This window comes from Grampus griseus, assembly GCF_964374135.1.
Source record: "Grampus griseus genome assembly, chromosome: 12".
Classification (NCBI taxonomy): Eukaryota; Metazoa; Chordata; class Mammalia; order Artiodactyla; family Delphinidae; genus Grampus; species Grampus griseus.
Genome location: NC_139006.1, coordinates 68554240 through 68573448, shown reverse-complemented (window position 1 = coordinate 68573448; position 19209 = coordinate 68554240). Strand labels below are relative to the sequence as shown.

Here is a 19209-nt window from a genome sequence, read left to right as displayed (position 1 = left end):
CCATCACATCACTGTTTTACTGAAGCAGTTAATCTTTGTTTCCCCATGACTCCCCATACTGTCAGTGCAATGGACTATGGAAAGACTCCTAGAAAATCAGTCCAAAAGCATGTACATAGGGTCCAAAAAAGCAGACGATGCTGGAAAAGAAAATTCTAGTACACAGGTCATAAGTATATCAATTTTTCCAAAGGATAAGAACACCAAAATGCTACACACTTGACAAGACATCCTTGGTATTATTCATTTGTTCTTAGTAAAAAGAAAGGAAAATGCAATACACTAACTTTTTCCGGCTCCGAAACCTCGGTCCACTGACAGTGTAGGGAACGGCACAGGCCGGAGGGTGAACTGCGGGTGGGGGTATGCACACGTGGGCGATGGAAGGATTCCTGGGTACTGGGCACTTTCTAGGGTTGGCACAGGGATGGCACTCACGACAGCTGCAAAACAAAGATGTTATCGTTAGTATGTATAATTCTATGCACGCACCTAACAAGCAAAAAGGAAACGGCTACATTTTCACATCTTCAAATCCATGCACGTCTTCACAGTACCATGTAGGTTCCTTTACTTACCTCTCTTTCCAGAAAGTCCCTTTCTTAGCTCAGAAGAGATAACTCACTCTTTAAGAATCTTACCAGGGAGCATTACCCTGAGGTTTAAAACTTTTCATGGTTTCAAACAAGGAAATGATTCATCAGCCATCATAAAGCCATCTTAAGGCTTCCTGGCTTTTATTTAGTTTAGTTTAGTTTTTGTTTTAGTCTTTCTCCTAGGCAAGAATGATGACATGAGAAATACTGTGTTGTTCAGAAATGGAATATATTATATAGAGTGGGCTAAGAAAATGGGAATTTTCTATTAATTGCGTGAAAGAGTGTAATGCTTTGGAGATCTATAGTCTGGAGAGAGAATAGCAAGTTACAGTCTAAATAATCACAAAAAGGATTTATATTTAAATAGAAAGAAAATACTTTCAAACAGCCAAAATAGTAGTACAACTTAGTGACACATTAATTTAAATGCAACTGAATGTTTTCTGTGAATACCAAACATGTTTTAAGTTATATTGACTTAAACCCACAGATGATATCTTACACAATATTTTCTAGGTTTAGTGAGCATTGTTCCATTCCATTATTCAAATATCTGTTCAATTATATCTTATTATGAAATATTTACTCTAATTGTAGTCAATTCCATCTTATAAAATGTTTAGTATTCCCTACCTCTCATTAACTAAAAATAAAAATTAAGCTAGCTACAGGTATGATCAATTTCAACAGTATATTTCTGTGTATAAAATTAATGAAGTTATTTCTGTTATATACTTGATTTTTTATTTAATTATACCCTAATGTCAATTGCTGGAGTTCAGCATGCACAGCAGTGTACATTTACCAAAGGAAAATCTTTTTTTTTTAATCACATCCCTCTTACAAAAGTAATTTCATCATCAAGATACAGATTATCTTGCACTATTGTTAGAAACAGATTTTTAAAACATTTTAACTTAAAAATGCAGATTAATTACATTAAATACATAACACTTTAAAATAAAAAGACTGCTTCTAGTAAACTAGCTCTTAAAACTGCATTCGAGAATTTATTTTTCAGTTTATTTATAACACTTCTATTAACATGTTTAATTGAAAAACGAAGTTGGGTTTTTTTCAGATAAAAAGTTTTGACTGACCGGTTTGACAATGAAGACTAACTCTTTTTTCAATTGGTTAAGTAATGGTTGTTTTATCTGAATCGAATAAAAATACATATTAATTATTTAATGGGATAAAACATTTTTTCAAAAAATTATGTTAGTAAAGATATAAGTGATATTTCAATGTTTCCAATCCTGTCTTAGTATATTGTATTACACAAAGTACCTCTAAGTGAAAAAAAATCTGCATATGTATTTTATAATTACTTTGTAAGTCTTAGTAAAGCTTTTTACTGTTGTATCTCCTAGAAAATTAGAAAGTAAGTAACTTGAATGAGTAATAAATACCTTTGAAATTTAGGTAATTTCTAAAACTTTTACTTCCAGAAAAATTGAAGGAAGGCATTATCTAGTTGTTTACTGAAATACTATTAAAAGTAACTTTGTATGAGAGTTCACAGAATAATTCTGGCATGTAATTTGGAAGGAGTTTGAATCTTTGAATGATTGCTATAAAAATCTCATTGTTATTGCACTTGCTCATACTTAATGCAAACAAGGTTTCTCAATGTTTAGATCAAAAAGAGAAAACATTGGAATAGAATTTATGCAGTAAGTAATGTTCATCCATGAATACATGCACTAGTTGCACAAAAGAAGCATCTTTCATGTCATTAAGTGATAGAATTCTAACACAATCTTATTTTATATACAATTGTGCAGAAATACTAATTGTAATGTTAACACACCGAGAAGAAAAATAATTAGCAGTTAAAAACTTGTGGTCACATAAGTTTATAATATAAATCTAACATCTCAGTTTATAAAAATATTATGTTTCAAAGAAATAAGATAGATGATCGATCAAAGATAGTCATAAAAACAGATGACAACTGTATATTCCGTGGGGAAAGTGATTTGTAGGTACTAGTTCAAGGAAAAAATGAGTGATACAACTTTTCTCTGTAAAAGGGAGCTTCCTCATGTATTTTGTAAATGGATGATGTGGGTATCATATTGCTATGGTATTTTTATACTTTTGGCTTTATTTGAAAGAGTGGAATACCAGAAAAATTACATATTTCACAGATACTTAACTTATAATATTGTAAATGTTAAGTTAAAACTGTGTGGTGATACAAAGCTTTTCTAAATTATTTTTGGGAGGACTCGAATGAAAAACTGAGATTATTAAATGATATATAGCATCATAAATGAAGATGCTTTATAATCTATAAAATATTTTATAAAGAGTAAATTGTGGCTATACAAACATATGAACAGACTTTAGAAAAGGGAAAAGAAATAAAATGACAAGGAAACTTTTAAAAAGAATCAGAAATTCAAATCAGATACTAGCCAAAATAATTATAAATTCCCCAAAGGAAAAGGTTATAATTTTATAGTCTTTGTGTCTGTCAAAGTATGGTGCTGGAGATACTTCCTATTTTTCAAGTGAGTTAATAAGAAAGATTTTCTAGAAGTAATATTTAGAAATTTGTCATTTTAACCCATTGGAGATTTTTTACATGGTTTGATGTATTATTTAGTATCCTGATGTGTATAGTTACTATGTTACTATAGTAATAATAATGATAATAATAATAGATTTGAATACATTTGTAAATAAGAGTCATATAATAACGTAAAGTCCGTATTCATATAACTCAAAATCTCAGTCTCTGAAGCAGTTAATTTAATGAATTCACACATCTTACTGATCAAAATGAGATCACTGCATAGTCATTAAGGTTGACTGCCAAATTGCAAAGGCTTTCCTGTGTTGACAATTTTTACTCATAAATAAATGTGACAATGATGGTCTCCTTTAGAGGCGGAAGGCACCCACTTGACAAATTGCGCACCTTTCTAATCAATATTGTTATGTGAATTTAACCAATCTTTTAGAATACACTTAGAAAAAAATGTCATAAATATCTCGTTTCGAGCTGAATAAATTTGAATAGAGAAACATAAAATAATTTGGCAAGCCACAGATTCTGTATAAGTTAGAAAGCTGAGAGAACCCAAGAGACTAAATTTATATTCCAGTTCCAAGTCTTTCATTACTGAAGAAAAGAAATTTTACTTTTCATGAGTTTTGCATTTTGACTACTGACCTGGGTACAAAAGTTTTGCAAATAATAGAAGTTCTTTAAAAAATAATAAATCGGTTGTATGTCTCTGCACCTCAGAAACTCTCATTCTTCTATACCCTGACATGAAATAGAATAGTCAGTATTCCAAAGCTTTGGGTTTGAAGTATTTTGATGCATGATTCATTTCTAAAACGGCACAGACATCTACCCTTACTTATAAAACTGTTGTTGTGAAACTAATCATTTGGAAATAAGTTGGATCCAACACTGTGTATTGAAGTGCATTTTGGTATTTTCCCTCTACATGTCAGTTTTGAGAGCCAGAAACACACACACATACACACACCCTCACACTACAATTCAAGGCATTCACTGCACGGCTCTGTTTATGTAAAACAGCTCAGAGAGCGATATCATCAAGCATTTTCAATAAATCTCTGCTTTGTGGCTGACTATGACTAGAAATCTGTTCCGACACAGCTTGCTGACAATTGAATTTATATGTCATACTGACACACAAAGATTTTTCAAGTGGAAATTCCCTCACCAAATTAGTTAGTGCCCTGAACAGGGCATGTTGATATTCAAAAACTTTGACAAGATTTTAAAAAATGTTAGCACTAAACGTGACTGATAGGAAATCAAAAGTAGAGATTTTATTTTTAAAGCTACAATTTTAAGAAATAAAGCTCTCTGTAGAGATTTCTCACCATGATACTTGACAGATTTGAGAGATTTGTTGAGGAGGAGAGGTGGACAAACAGAAGAGTAAAGATAATATTTTGAAGAGCAAAGAGTTTAAGTCAAATGATTTCTCATTCTGCTTCTCTTTAGCATCTCTTTATATCAGCAATGGCCTATATATACTCTGGACTATTTGGAAATGTAGTGTCTATAGCCCTTGATAAATACTCTAATTTCCTTCACATTTTCAGGTGTCCTTTAACAAGCAATTGTCACTGGATGGCTGCCACAAGTATCCACAACCTCCACCTTTAGGAAAATAGCGAACATTCACAATGACGTGTTCTGCAGTTATTAATTTTTAATTTTTTAACATCTTTATTAGAGTATAATTGCTTTACAATGGTGTGTCAGTATCTGCTCACAGTGGTAAACAGCCCAAACTGAGGTCAAACTGCCTGGGTTCACTATCCAGTTCTGCCACTTGGTAGTGAATAAATGTCACAGCCAGTATCTAAGATACCTCCCACTGATTCCCTCCTCATGTCTTCACATCCCTATTGGAGTTTCCTGACACATTTCACCAGGGTTGGTCTGGTGACCAAAGAATGCAACGGAAGTGATGGTATGTCACTTCCAAAATTAGGTTAAATGAGATTTTTCTCTCTCTCTCTCTCTCTCTGATAATTCACTCTGGAGGAAGCCAGGAGTCATGTCTTGAGGCAGAACTGCCTGGCTAAATCACTCCTGTATTCCTGACCCTCAGAAGCTGTTGAAAAAAATAAATGGCTGTTTTATGTTGTTACATTTTGGGGGTAATTTGTTATGCAGTAGTGGATAACTATACATTCGCTTGAGAGGGTATATATGCTCTCTGTTTCTTGGTTTTCTCATCTGTAAAGTGGAGCTGATCATGGTACCAACTTTATGGTGTGGTTCTGAGGATTAAAGAGATTATCTACATGGAAGTGCAGCAGGGTGAGGGGTCAGGAGTCAGCACTGTGGAAATATGGGTTATTGATATTAATCTGCTGGGTTCCTATAGATCTTCCCCAAGACTGAGCTGAATACCATTCAATAGGAAGTATTGTTAAAACAACCTTCTTATATGTCTATGACTTTGATTATGGTGGTGGTTTCATGGGTGTATGCATATATCTAAACTCAGTAGATTTGTATAAATTAAATACGTACAGTTATATATATATGTATAAGTTATATCTCAATAAAACTGTTTAAAAGTAAGTAAAAGTTTAAAAAATATGACCACTTAAAATATAAGCCAAACTTTTCCAAAGATACTGACAATTATTGCCATTATAGTTCTATTAAAATGCTAATTAGTTCTATTAAAAAATACCATCTTGGGGCTTCCCTGGTGGCGCAGTGGTTGGGAGTCCGCCTGCCGGTGCAGGGGACGCGGGTTTGTGCCCCGGTGCGGGAGGATCCCACGTGCCGCGGAGCGGCTGGGGCCGTGGGCCATGGCCGCTGAGCCTGCGCGTCCGGAGCCTGTGCTCCGCAGAGAGAGAGGCTGCAACGGTGAGAGGCCCACATACCGCAAAAAAAAAAAAAAAAAATACCATCTTACATTTGAAAGAGGAGTACATTAAGTTAGAGGAAACTAAATAGTGTTTTTTTAACTCAAGTTTGAACCTGAGGGAAGTATGACACTGTAAGATTTATGAGATTAGAAAGAAAAGTTCTTTCTCTGGAGGAAGAAAATAACTGGAATTATGATTATAAAATCAACCTGGTTCAAATTCTCGTTCTGTCATTTAGGAGCTAAGGGAAGGCTCTTAGTTTATCTAAATCTATCCAGCCAGCCCACTTTTCATGTGGTTTTCACACACTTTACAAGATGAGATACGATGTGGAGGTGACTGGACTAGTGACTGCCACAGGGCAGCTATGAAAACGTCCTAAGAGCAAATGTGAGCAGGGAACCTTAAGACCCTTACAGCCTCCTGCAGCCTTCACTCACTTCTCAAATGAGATATGGCTATGAAGTCCAGAAATCTGAAATAGTTGTGAACATCTGAGAGTACATTTTGACACCAAGGACATCAGACAGATGAGACTGCGGGAAAAGTAGACTCTGATCTGGGGCTAGAGGACTCCTCTGAGATGAGCTTGAGGCATCACACAGCTTCCTTCTCTGCAGACCAGTGACTTTCCCAGGACACTGTAAGCCCATCTGCTTTAATCTTTTACAAGTTACCCCAGACCGCCCAAAAGACTTGACTCAGATGAGAAAGATCCTGGAAGAAAAGATAGTGCATTTTGCTGTAGAAACCTCTGAGATGTTAGGAATTAAGGAAGAATTGGGTGACATAAATCTGAAAAAGTGAGGAATCTTCTAGTCCATCCATGTCGCTGCAAATGGCAATATTTCATTTTTTTATGGCTTACCTAGAGAACATTATACTTAGTGAAGTAAGTCAGACAGAAAAAGACAACTCCTACAAGATATCACTTATATGTGGAATCTCAAAATAATACAAATAAATCTATATACAGGACAGAAACAGACTCATAGACATAGAAAACAAACTTATAGTTACCGAAGGGGAGAGGGAGGGAGGGACAGATTAGAAGTGTAGGATTAACAGATACAAACTACTATACATAAAGTATGTAAGCAACAAGGATTTACTGTATAACACAGAGAGTCATATTCAATATCTTGTAATAACCTATAATGGAAAATAATCTAAAAAAAAACTGAATCACTTTGCTATACGCTTGAAACTAACACACTATTGTAAATCAACTATACTTTTAAAAAAAAGCAACAGATTTTTTATTTTTCATATTGCTCTAGGAAACCTTTCTAAAAGCTAGAGTACCTTTTGTACTCCATCATTCAAAATTCTTCCACCAACTCTTTGTCAGGTCCCTTCTGGATTATTCCTATATCTCTGATAATCAAGCTATTTTTTGCCTTGTAAAATCCTTCCTACAAACACAATTCTGTATTCCTCATATGTACCATCTTGAACTTAAAGGCCATGTTTTGACTGTGTCTGCACAATCTTACTGACCTGCTGATTTGGATATCCAGTGGAATTAATCCAGTAATCCAGTGTAATCCAGTGGAATTACTAATCAACAAACTTTATATAAAAATCATTTGCTTGCAGAACTATCAAGAAACAACCTCTGTGCTTTCAACCCATATTTAGTAACAACTGTTATATAAAGTCATTTACACAGCACTGTGGGAATTATAGGGATACATAAAAAATAGTCCTTCTGCAGAAATTCATAGTAACAGAAGGAATGAAATATAACGTTCAAGACTCAAAGAATAAAAACTGATCTTAATAAAGTTATCAAATATTGGTTGGAAACATATACTAGGTAATATCATTTCTAATGCAAATTTAAATGAGCTCTGAACTTTCTGCACCTTGCCACTGCTCCTACAGTTCTGAAGAGCTGAAAACTTGTATGCACTTGTGTTTATGGTACTAAAAGAATTGTTTGCACTTATTACTCTTAAGGAAGCATTCTTGGTCAGATGCGGGAATCCACAAGGTGAAGGAATAAATGTTCCAGAAGCCCATTGAGCTGGGACCAGTCTTAAGACACTAGCTTCTCACACCACGTATGTAACGGTCAGACAAAGATTCTGATTTGAAATCAAATATTTCAGAGGTTAGGAAACTGGACTTTCATAGGCCAGTCTCTCCCAGTGTCCATCTGTGCATAAGAGAACCTCTGGTAATACAGCACCTCAAGCTAAGAGAATTCCAGTTTTTAAAATCTTGCTTTTTCTCATGAGGCTTTATTTTACTTTTCAATAGCTTCTTTGTTTCAGTTTGAGTTCTGCAGTCAAGTGATTAAAGCAGATAGTGGGAATGGGGAAAAAAAAGAGTTGACGCTCATAGTGAATGTTCTAGAAAGCCTCCAAACCAGTAGCCATAGCAGCCTCCAAGCTATCCCCAAAGCAAAACTGTATGCTTTTCTTTGCCTCAGTCTTTTTAATAGCCTCTAGTTTAACTTTTTGAGATTTCTTTTTTTTAAAGGCGAATTTTACAGTTTTCCCTCAAATATTTACTAGGAAAGAGAAAACTGAAAAAAAAATGGAATTCAAGAGGCTTTTACCCAGCAAAACTCTCATACAGTAAATTATTAAAACTGTACAACTGATGTGATCTTACAGGGTATCCGCTTCCCTCTACATATTTCCTAGTTCTGATTCCTCACCTCTCCTGCATTTTACAGAAGAAGAAAACACAGGTTGAAAATGGAAAGGGAATCTTTCCAAGGCCAAACAAATAGTTAGGCTCCATCAAGTAATAAAATACTGAAACGGTAAGAAAATCTACGTCTCTTCCTAGGAGGAGCCTGCATCAAAGACTACAGAACAGCCCCTCCCTCCCACCTCATCTGGGGCAACACAGAGGACAATTCCAGCACCACAGCAACCTACAGGGTCAGCCGAGGCCTCCATCAAACTGCATCATCTGTTCAATATCTCCCTCCCAGCAACACTGCGTCCTTTACCCTCACAGGTGTTATTCCTGAGGCACTTGCTAATACAGCTCCTGTTTTCCAATCTCTATTCAGTCTGATTCCTGGAAACCCAGCATATAACTCTTACTTATCCTTAAAAAATTAAGGAAAGTTATACCTGAAGCTTCCGATTTCTTGTAATTAATTTCATTTTTAGTAAGAAAAACATTAAAAATAATTCTTTGGCCATCGTAACAATACTCACTTTTTGCTACCATTTTGTAGGAAACAACACTCGACTGGGGAAATCAGAATATCCGGGGTCTTTTCCCGCCTATACTATCAGCTGGTATGCTTCTCATGGGCATCAGCGTACCTAGCTGTGAAGTGTGCTCAGGGGTAAGAAGTAGCATATGCCACATAATGTTTTCAACCATGAAGTATATTCTTAGACAAATACACAGATTTTGTACTTCAATGAAATTAAATACCATTTCCTGTGGGTTTTAAGAACTAAAAAACACTTCAGGTAGTTTATATTTTATCTGGTAATTACCATTTTATAGAACATGGTGCTATAGATATAGCTAGTGGGAAGCAGCTGCATAGCACAGGGAGATCAGCTCGGTGTTTTGTGACCACCTAGGGGGGTGGGATAGGGAGGGTGGGAGGGAGGGAGACGCAAGAGGGAGGAGATATGGGGATATATGTATATGTATAACTGATTCACTTTGTTATAAAGCAGAAACTAACACACCAGTGTAAAGCAATTATACTCCAATAAAGATGTTAAAAAATGAATATAAATAATATAAGGCATCTTTATCTTTAGAAAAGCAGTATACCATAGAGGCTCATAGGCTGCCCAGTTGTGTCCTGAAGTAAGTTTCTTAAACTACTTGAGTCTCTGTTTCCCATCTGTAAAATCAGGATAATCTCACCACGTAAGAATATTGTGAGGATTAAATGAAATGATAATTAGCAAGGTAGTGAGCAAGTGAATAACATTTAGAAGTTCTCAATGCTTGTTAGATTTCATTTCATTCCTCTTTCTTTCTAATCACATTATTTCCTTTCTTGTCTAATGAAAACAACTTTAACTGCCCTTAGTATACCAGAAATTTTATTTTATTCTATCTATTACTGCTAAAAAAAGAGCCCTAAAACACTGGAGTGTTATAAACACAAGGCATTCTTTTTTTTTTTTTCCACACACACACACTGTATTTTATTTTTACAAGAGATAAATAGACTGACACCAAGCATTGTAAATGGATGACCACAACAAAAGCAACAATGATTGCAATTACCAAACACGAAACACCCTCATACTATGTCATAATATTGACATTCAGTCCAGTAATCCTCCACTGCAACAGCTCCTTTACTTTGCGGGGAAAATTGATTTGTATACACAAGGCATTCTTATAATACATTTATTTATTCATCCAGTCATTCATTTGACAGATCTTTATTTATTTATTTAACTTTTTTTTTTTTTTTTTTACACTATTTATTTATGTATTTGGCTGTGCCAGGTCTTAGCTGCAGCATTCAGGATCTAGTTCCCTGGATCAAACACGGGCTCCCTGCATTGGGAGTGTGGAGTCTTAGCCAGTGGACCACCAGGGAAGTCCTGACAGATATTTAGCAAGTGCCAATTTTGTGCTAGGTATTGAGTTATACAGTGTGTGTCTATGAAGATGAATTAGATACATTCCCTCCCTATCACATGATACACGACCTGTTAGAGGAGAGAAAATTTGGACTTGAATACCTAAGCATATGAGGCAGTACTATGTGGAATTAATGCCTCACAAGTGTTAAAAAGAAAGGCCATTCAAACATGAGAAAGGAAGCCCTCATTTCTGGATGGAATAATCAGAGAGGAAAGAATTTATGAAAGCATCAATATCTCTCTGGTCAAAGATGCATAGAACTTTGTTAGAGATAGCTACCGAGTCATTCCTAAAGGAAAAAAGGTATTCAGAAGGAAAGTCAAATAAAGGGCAATGCAAGTTTGTGGACTGGTGATCAGTCTGCCTTGGCAAGTGTCTAACACAGCAATAGGAAACTAGAAATGTAGACTTAAATCTGGTATGCTGAGGGGTTTGTCGTTTTTTCTTAGAAGGCAGTGAGGAGCCATTGGGAAAATTTATGGAGTGAAATACCATATTTAAGTTGTTTTAGGAAGAAATTTGGCAAGCAGGATACAAAGAAGTCTAGAAGACACAACAGAGAGGAAGATTAATTTTAAAACTGTTTTGACAGTTCAGGTGTGAGTCCATAAAGAGGAGAATAAAAATAGGACTCTTGGGAATGGGAATAGAGCCAGGGATTCAAAAGATGTTGTGGAAGAAAAAAATAATCAATGGGATGTGGGAATTTATTAGATAAGGAAGTTATATATGGGAGAGAAAGGCCCACAAGGATTCTGAAACACAATGATCTTTAAGAAGAAAGCTACAGAAAATTGGCACAGATAGAACTTAGTTACAAGAGGAAAGTGACTGGGAGGAAAAAAAAAAATAGAGGCAGCTAAGTGTACAGTGTCTCTCTATGTGGTGAAAGGAATGAAAGAAAAAGGACAATAGCTTCACAGAGGACTGCAGCTGGGAGCATAATGATTAAGAGAGCAGAACTCTGAAGCCAGTCCAGTCCTTCTGAGTCCAAATTCTGGCTCTGCCACTTACTTGCTGTGCGACTGCAAGCTAGGTACTTAAACTCCCAAGCCTCCGTTCTCTTATTAGTAAAACAGGCATAAGAATAGTATCTACCCCATGAGTTGAACAGTTGGCATTTATTATAAATTCCATGTAAGGTTTTACATTTATTATAGTAAAATTGAGAGCTATATTGAAACACAGAGGAAACATGACATCCAGTAGGTAGAAAGAAAGAACCATTAGTTCGTTCATTTGTCTAAATTGTATCGAGTGAGTGCCTACCACGTGCCAACCTTTGTTCTGGGTGTTGAGGATATGAAGTGATGAAAGCAGGCAAAATCTCTGCCCTCATAGAGCGCGCTAAAATACAGAGAACAAATAATAAACAAATAAACACAATAAAGCAAGTAGGATAGTTATATACATTAATTAAGAAAACTGAAGCAGAATAAAAAGGGTTGAGAGCGACCAAGGATGATATTAGGCAATGGCCAGGGAAGGTCTACGTTCTTTCATGGTGGTGGCAGTTAAATACAGACCTGAATAAAATGAGGGAAAAGCCAAGTAAACATCTACGAAAAGAGATTCCAGGCAAATAGGACAGTAACTGAAAAGTCCCTGAGTTGGAATGTATGTTATTGTCCAAGGAACAAAGAGGAGAGCTATGTGGCTGAATCAGATTATAGAGAAGAGTAGCAGGAGACGACGTGAGGGATATGCCAGAGGCTGGATCACTTGGTGCTTTAGAGCACATGGTAAAATCACTGGATTTTGCTCTACATGTGATGGGAAGTCAAGAGGAATAACATGATCTAATTCATATATTGAAAAGCTGCTGTGTAGATAACTTACTGGAGGGTCAAGAGCTAAAGAAAAGAGAACAGTTACAAGTTTACAGCTATAGTCTATAATCTATAAGAGATGGTAGTGGCTTGGATAAGGTCAGAACAGTGGAGATGGAAAGGAGTGGTCAGATTTGGGACAGGTTTTGAAAGCAAAAACTATAGGATTTTGGTGAAAGATTGAATTTGGGATGTGAGGAAATCAGAATAAAGAAGTATGAAACTAGAGTTTTTTAACAAGAGTAAATGGATGAACAGAAAATGGATGTATTGAATGGGAAAAATAATAGGAGGATCAAGTTTGGAGTTGGGGAGAGGGAATTATGGAAGGGCAAGATTTCCATTTGGAGCATACATGGCTTGCCTATTAGAGAGCCATTTGGAGACGGTGAGTCAATATTCTATACGGAAATTGATGTGGATTTCAGGAAGAGAGTAAACTAGGGATAAAATCTGGGATTCGTGAGCATTTAAGTGGCACATTGGTATTAGATGACAACATCTAAGAAGCTAGTGTAGATAGAAGACAGCAGCTTGAAGTCTGAGCCCTAGGGCACTCTCTGACTTTTCAAGTGAAGAACGCATTCCAGGAAAAAATAGTGAGAAGCTATGTCAAATTTTGCTGAGCATTGGAGAACTGACCATTTGGTAAGAAAATGTGGAGATTATTGATAATCTTGGCAACCATGGTTTCAGTAGAGAGGGACTGTGGAAATTCATTAAAACTAATAAGGAAAACTAAGAAAAAGTAAGTATAGACAACTTTTAAAAGAAATTTTCAGGAAAGGGGAGGAATGGGCTTCAGATGCAAGGGCAAGTGGTTCCAGGGAAGATGCTTTAACACAGGAGTTATGAGATAATGCTTATATGCTTATTGGAGTTATCAGTAGGAAGGAAAACTGATGATGCAGAAAAGGGAAGGGATAATTACAGAAGAGTCCCTAAGTGGGGACGAATGGATGTCCTCAAGGGAAAGAGCTGGCCTTACATAGGAGGAGAAACATCAACTCGGTTTGATGGGTAGATAAGGATGCCATTTTGAATCCTTCTCTTTTCTTGGTGATATAAGAAGCATGCTTATTAGCTGGGAGTGGGGAAAGGAGAGAGGTATCGGGAATCAGAAAAGTAAGAATAGATATAAGACATTCATCTTTTAAAGTGAGACAATGAATGATTAAGAGAAATGAGTGGCATTTCCAAATAGATGACAGCTCACCTTGGATGTGTGGTCATAAATACCCAGTAAACAGGTTATGTGTTTTTCTCCAGATAAATTCAGCTGTTAGGGTACATGGTCAATGTTGGTAGAGGAGCTGACTTAATCAGGGTTGAGTTTTTTTAGGTGAGTATGATAGGGAAGAAGAACCAAGGGAGATGAGGGTGTTTGCAAGGAACTGGAGGTAATAACTGATGATGGATGGGAGTTGAGTTTGGATGGAAGTAAAGACATGAGGAAGATGAGGGACAATGAGAAGGTTGTGGAGTTAATGGATTGGAGGTCCAAGTGGGATTGAAAAATTTTTGGCCGGGGGCAATAAAATAAGTGGCAGAAAGTAATACAGTGCTAGAGAAAGGGATGATAGAAACTGACATTCTGCAGCAGATGCAATTATCGGTTTAGTGTGTGACATGGAATTGATGGACTGAGGTGGGAGAGAGCTCATATTGCAGGGAATATAAAGGAACTAACATCAGATGGATTTTCTGCATGGATATTGTAATTACCAAGATTGATCATAGAGGTAATTGGAAAGAAAGTGATTCCCAGATACTAATATCTTCAGTGAATGTGGGAGTATGACAGAAAACTTTAACAAGAAGGAGGTAGTAAGTGATTATCTCAATATTTGTTTCAAGGGTACTAGGTTATTTAAGTCTGAAAATCCATGAAGGTGGTCATTAGAATAAGATGAATAATGACAAAAATTTCAACTCTTTTTATATCAATTCATATTTCTTATACTTTCTTAAATATGTATCAAGTGATTGCCAATAGACAGATCATCTGATCACATACAACAAATACAACAATAACAGAGTGAAAGTTCTAACTTCCAAATATAAATGATATAATTTTACTACTTCTTCATTATGTCCATTTGCCCAGAAAGTTCAGGGAAAACTTAATTAGGTTTTGCTATTTGATAGAGAAAAGATACCAACAGAAAGCACCTGACTGCTCCATGGTGGTACCAACTGTTACTCACCAGGATTGCTGGACTGGGCATCCATAGGAATCATGAGCTTGGCCCGGGTGGCTCGGCGTGCAGCCAATGACCTCTCCAGGGTAGACATGGAGCTCCCTGCTTCTTCTGTGTCTTGACCTAAAAGAACAACAATACTCTTGAGTATTAATGATGCAACACTTCATTTCTAGCCAGGAACGCCAATGCCTTTTTCATTTCATTGATGTTTTAAATAATAATATCTAGTTTTTTGGTTACCCAATCAATATGTTCTCATTGTACAAACATTAATAAAATTTACCATAACCTCATTACCCAGAAAGAACCATTATTGTTTTATTTATAATTTTTGCATATGTATGTATATGTGAAAGCAAGAGAGTATCTATTAATATATTTATTTCAAAAACGGCATTATACTATACATACTGTTTTGTAGCCTTCTTTATAAAATAACATAAAAACCTTTCTCTGTCAATAAATAAGTCAGTAATATAATTTTTTTTTTTTTTCAGTACGCGGGCCTCTCACTGCTGTGGCCTCTCCCGCTGCGGAGCACAGGCTCCGGATGCGCAGGCCCAGCGGCCATGGCCCACGGGCCCAGCCGCTCCGTGGCATGCGGGATCCTCCCGGCCCGGGGCACGAACCCGTGTCCCCCGCATCGGCAGGCGGACTCTCAACCACTGCGCCACCAGGGAAGGCCCCAGTAATATAATTTTTGTTTTTTCAGTGATATAATTTTTAACAGCTCCATAATATTCAATTGTATGAATTTACCACAATCTTTGCAACTTGTACTTAAGCCCCAAAGACATTAAATCTTATTACAAAAACACAGGAAATAAACTACATTCTTCAAAAGTACAGCTAGGTGTCTCTATACAAATTTATTATAATTCTATAAAATGTCATATTAAAGAATCATAAAAAATAATAAGAAAGAGTGATATATGCATATTTAAAAATTTAATAAAAATCTGTTGAAAAATAAAACTGAAATTCTGAACACTATATATCACTAAAAAGCATATGATTCATTAACGTGAAGTTTGGTCTTTTTTTTCCTTAAATGAAGTACAGCTGATTTACAATATTATATTAGTGTCAGGTGTACAGCATAGTAATTCAGTATTTTTATAGATTATACTACATTAAAAGTTATTCAAAATAATGGCTATAGTACACTGTGCTATACAATTTATCCTTGTTGCTTATCTATTCTATACATAGTATTTTGTATCTCTTAATCCCATTCCCCTATTTTGCCCCTCCGCCCTTCCCTCTTCCCACTGATAACCACTAGATTGTTTTCTATATCTGTGAGTCTGTTTCTGTTTGGCTATATACATTCATTTGTTTTATTTTTTTGATTCCACAAATGAGTGATATCATACACTATTTGTCTTTCTCTGTCTGACTCATTTCACTAAGCATAATATTCTCTAGGTCCATCCACGTTGCTGCAAATGGCAGAATTCCATTCTTTTTTATGACTGAATAACATTCCATTGTATATGTATACCACATCTGTATCCATTCATCTGTTGATGGACATGTGGGCTGCTTCCATACCTTGGCTATTGTAAATAGTGCTGCTATGAACATTGGGTGCATGTATCTTTACAATTCAGTGTTTTTGTTTTTTCTGAATAAATAGCCAGGAGTAGAACTGCTGGATCACATGGCAGTTCTATTTTTAGTTTTCTGAGGAACCTCCATGCTGTTTTCCACAGTGGCTGCATCAACTTACATTCCCACCTACAGTGTACAAGAGTTCCCTTTTCTTCACATTCTTGTCAACATTTGTTATTTGTAAATTTTTGATGATAGCCATTCTGAAAAGTGTGAGGTGACATCTCATTGTGGTTTTGATTTGCATTTCTCTAGTAATTAGCAACGCTGAGCATCTTTTTGTGTGCCTATTGGCTACCTGTATGTCTTCTTTGGAAAAATGTCTATTCAGGTCTTCTGCCCATTTTTTGATTGGGTTGCTTGTTTGTTTGTTTGTCTTTTTGATATTGAACTATATGAGCTGTTTATATATTTTGGATATTAACCCCTTGTTTGGTAATATTATTTGCAAATATATTCTTTCATTTGGTAGGTTGTCATTTCATTTTGTCAATTTGTTTGTTCATTTTTTTTTTCTCTGCAAAAGCTCTTAAATTTATTTAGGTCCCATTTGTTGATTTTTGCTTTTATTTCTTTTGTCTTAGGAGACAGGTCCAAAAAAATACTGCTACCATCTATGTAAAAGAGTGCTCTGCCTATGTTCTCTTTCAGGAGTTTTATGGTTTCAGGTCTTACATTTAGGTCTTTAATCCATTTTGCATTTATTCTTGTACACGGTGCGAGGAAATGTAATTTCATTATTTTACATGTAGCTGTAAAGTTTTCCCAGGACCATTTATTGAAGAGACTGTCCCTTCTCCACTGTATATTCTTGCCTCTTTTGTCATAGATTAATTGACCATAGGTGTGTGGGTTTATTTCTGGGCTCTTTATTCTGTTGCACTGACCTATGTGTCTGTTTTTGTGCCAGTACCATGCTGTTTTTATTGCTGTAGCTTTGTAGTATAGTCTGAAGTCAGGGAGCCTGATACCTTCAGCTTTGTTCCTTTTTCTCAAGATCGTTTTGACAATTCAGGGTCTTTTGTGGTTCCATATAAATTTTAGGATTATTTGTTCTAGTTCTGTGAAAGCTGTCATGGACATTTTGACAGGGATTGCATTAAATTTGTAGATTATGTTGGGTAGTATGGCCATTTTAACAATATAAATTCTTCCAATCAGAGTTTTGTCCTTTTAACGACAACAGCACAGAGAATACTTCATGTATTGTCAAGTTTAACAAACAGGATTTTGAGTGCTACTTTCCCTGTTATTATAGAGTTGGCAAGTAGGTCCTCAAATTAAAGACAAATAGGCACAAGTATCCTCTCATTCTGAAGAAAACAGCCATTATCTGGAGTTAAACTTTTCTCAAGACTTAGTAAGAGACAACAAAACTTGTCTTGCTGACCCCAAATGTCATCTGAGCATATGAATGATAAGGGGAAAAATCAATAAGGAGGAATCCTAGAAATCATTAGCGAAAGCTTCTGAGGGCTGAGAGACAATTTCATTTCCTCCAGTGAGAGGCAGAGGTGCTTCTCGCCTCCTGATGTCCAGTATGGAACAAAGCTACAAGAATGAACACCTATAGACTGTTGAGGTTCCTGCAAAAGAAGCTTTCATTCATTCTCTGGGTAGAAGCTTATTCAGGCAGCAGGCTTGCTGGCCTACACTGTGTCTATTTGAACAGAGGAAGAGGTAATTGAAGAAAGCAAGGCTGAGAGAGGAACAGTGTGGATTACAAGCTCTCTCATCATTTGACCTGTCAAAGATACAGGAGCTTCCTCTGGGTCAAGTGGGTACTTGGAAAGTTGACCAGGCTTGAGCCCTCTTGTTGCAATTCACGTAAGTGCGGATGACCCACAGGAGGACCAGTGAGGCTGACAGGTAGAGCTGCTCCTGGTGGGAGAGCGTTAAGTCCTGACTTGATATCTCAGGTTATGGAATTGGCCAGAGAAGGCATCCCACAGGGTCTCATAAAGACTTCATACTTGTATTTCATAAGACACTGAGAATTTGGATGCCACATGAGGACAGCCCATGTGCCCAGAAAGTGAGTGAAGAACTTCAAACTGTGCTTTCTTCCCTTCCACCTTGCCTTTCTCCTCCCATTTTTCCTTTACTTTCCCTCTCCGTCCCCACACAAAACCAGAAAGAGCAGATAGGTAGGAAGAATGGGTAAAGGTGTTTCTGAAACAGAATATGCTCCTCCCTCCTGCTGTCCCACCCTACCACTCCATTTTCCTCCAAGGTGCTGGAGGATTTGAAAAAAACAAATTGTGACCCCCAGTGCTCAGAACCAGAAGCCTGACTGGCCATAAGGGGAAAAGAATCTTTAATTTAAATCTCATATTATAATTTTTAATGGAACTGGATTATAGTTTAATAATTGAAAGTGACAAAAGTTAGGGACACTGCTTGAGATATTATTTAAGGTCTAGAAAAGGAATACGCAACTCATGATCGAAAATTGGTAAAGTCCTTGTTTAAACAACTCTGCAAGAAAGTCTAATCAACCAGTTACACATTCAAACAATTAAAATATTTAATTTGGTTTAAAACAGCTACTCATTCTATAAACAAACATCATGAGTAGACCAAGAGATTTTTTGATGAGAGTATTGGGTTGATTATTCAACTCCCCATAAGCATTTTGAAACTCTAAGGACCCACATAAACTGAAATATCTTACAACCACTTTCTGGATTTCTCAGTTATTCCTAGACATGGATTGTTCTGCACCAAATCATTAAACAGCAGGCTTTTTTCCATCAGATCACTTCGTACAGCAACAGAGCCTTCAGAGACTCCATTAGACTAGGCTAGTGATCATATAATGTGATTGCATGGGGATGACAGTTCATCTCCACCGTAATCAGGGCAAAGTAACAGAATAGTTGATGTTTTCAGACTTCAGGTGTCCCTGAAGTGATTTTTTTAAAGCAAGGAATTGACAGCAAATTTAAAATCAACTTTTCACAGACACAGAGAACTAAA

General features: G+C 36.3%; 1 protein-coding gene across 1 annotated transcript in view; it reads right to left on the bottom strand.

The window, feature by feature from the left end:
- Positions 1-19209, bottom strand: part of DCC (DCC netrin 1 receptor) — a gene marked incomplete at both ends in the record, with an annotated part of 1164115 nt that overhangs the window by 62445 nt on the left and 1082461 nt on the right. Inside the window, 2 exons of the mRNA XM_082668331.1 lie at positions 288-443; positions 14620-14736. Of these exons, the coding sequence (XP_082524457.1) occupies positions 288-443; positions 14620-14736 (273 nt within the window). The remainder of the gene's footprint in view (positions 1-287; positions 444-14619; positions 14737-19209) is intronic.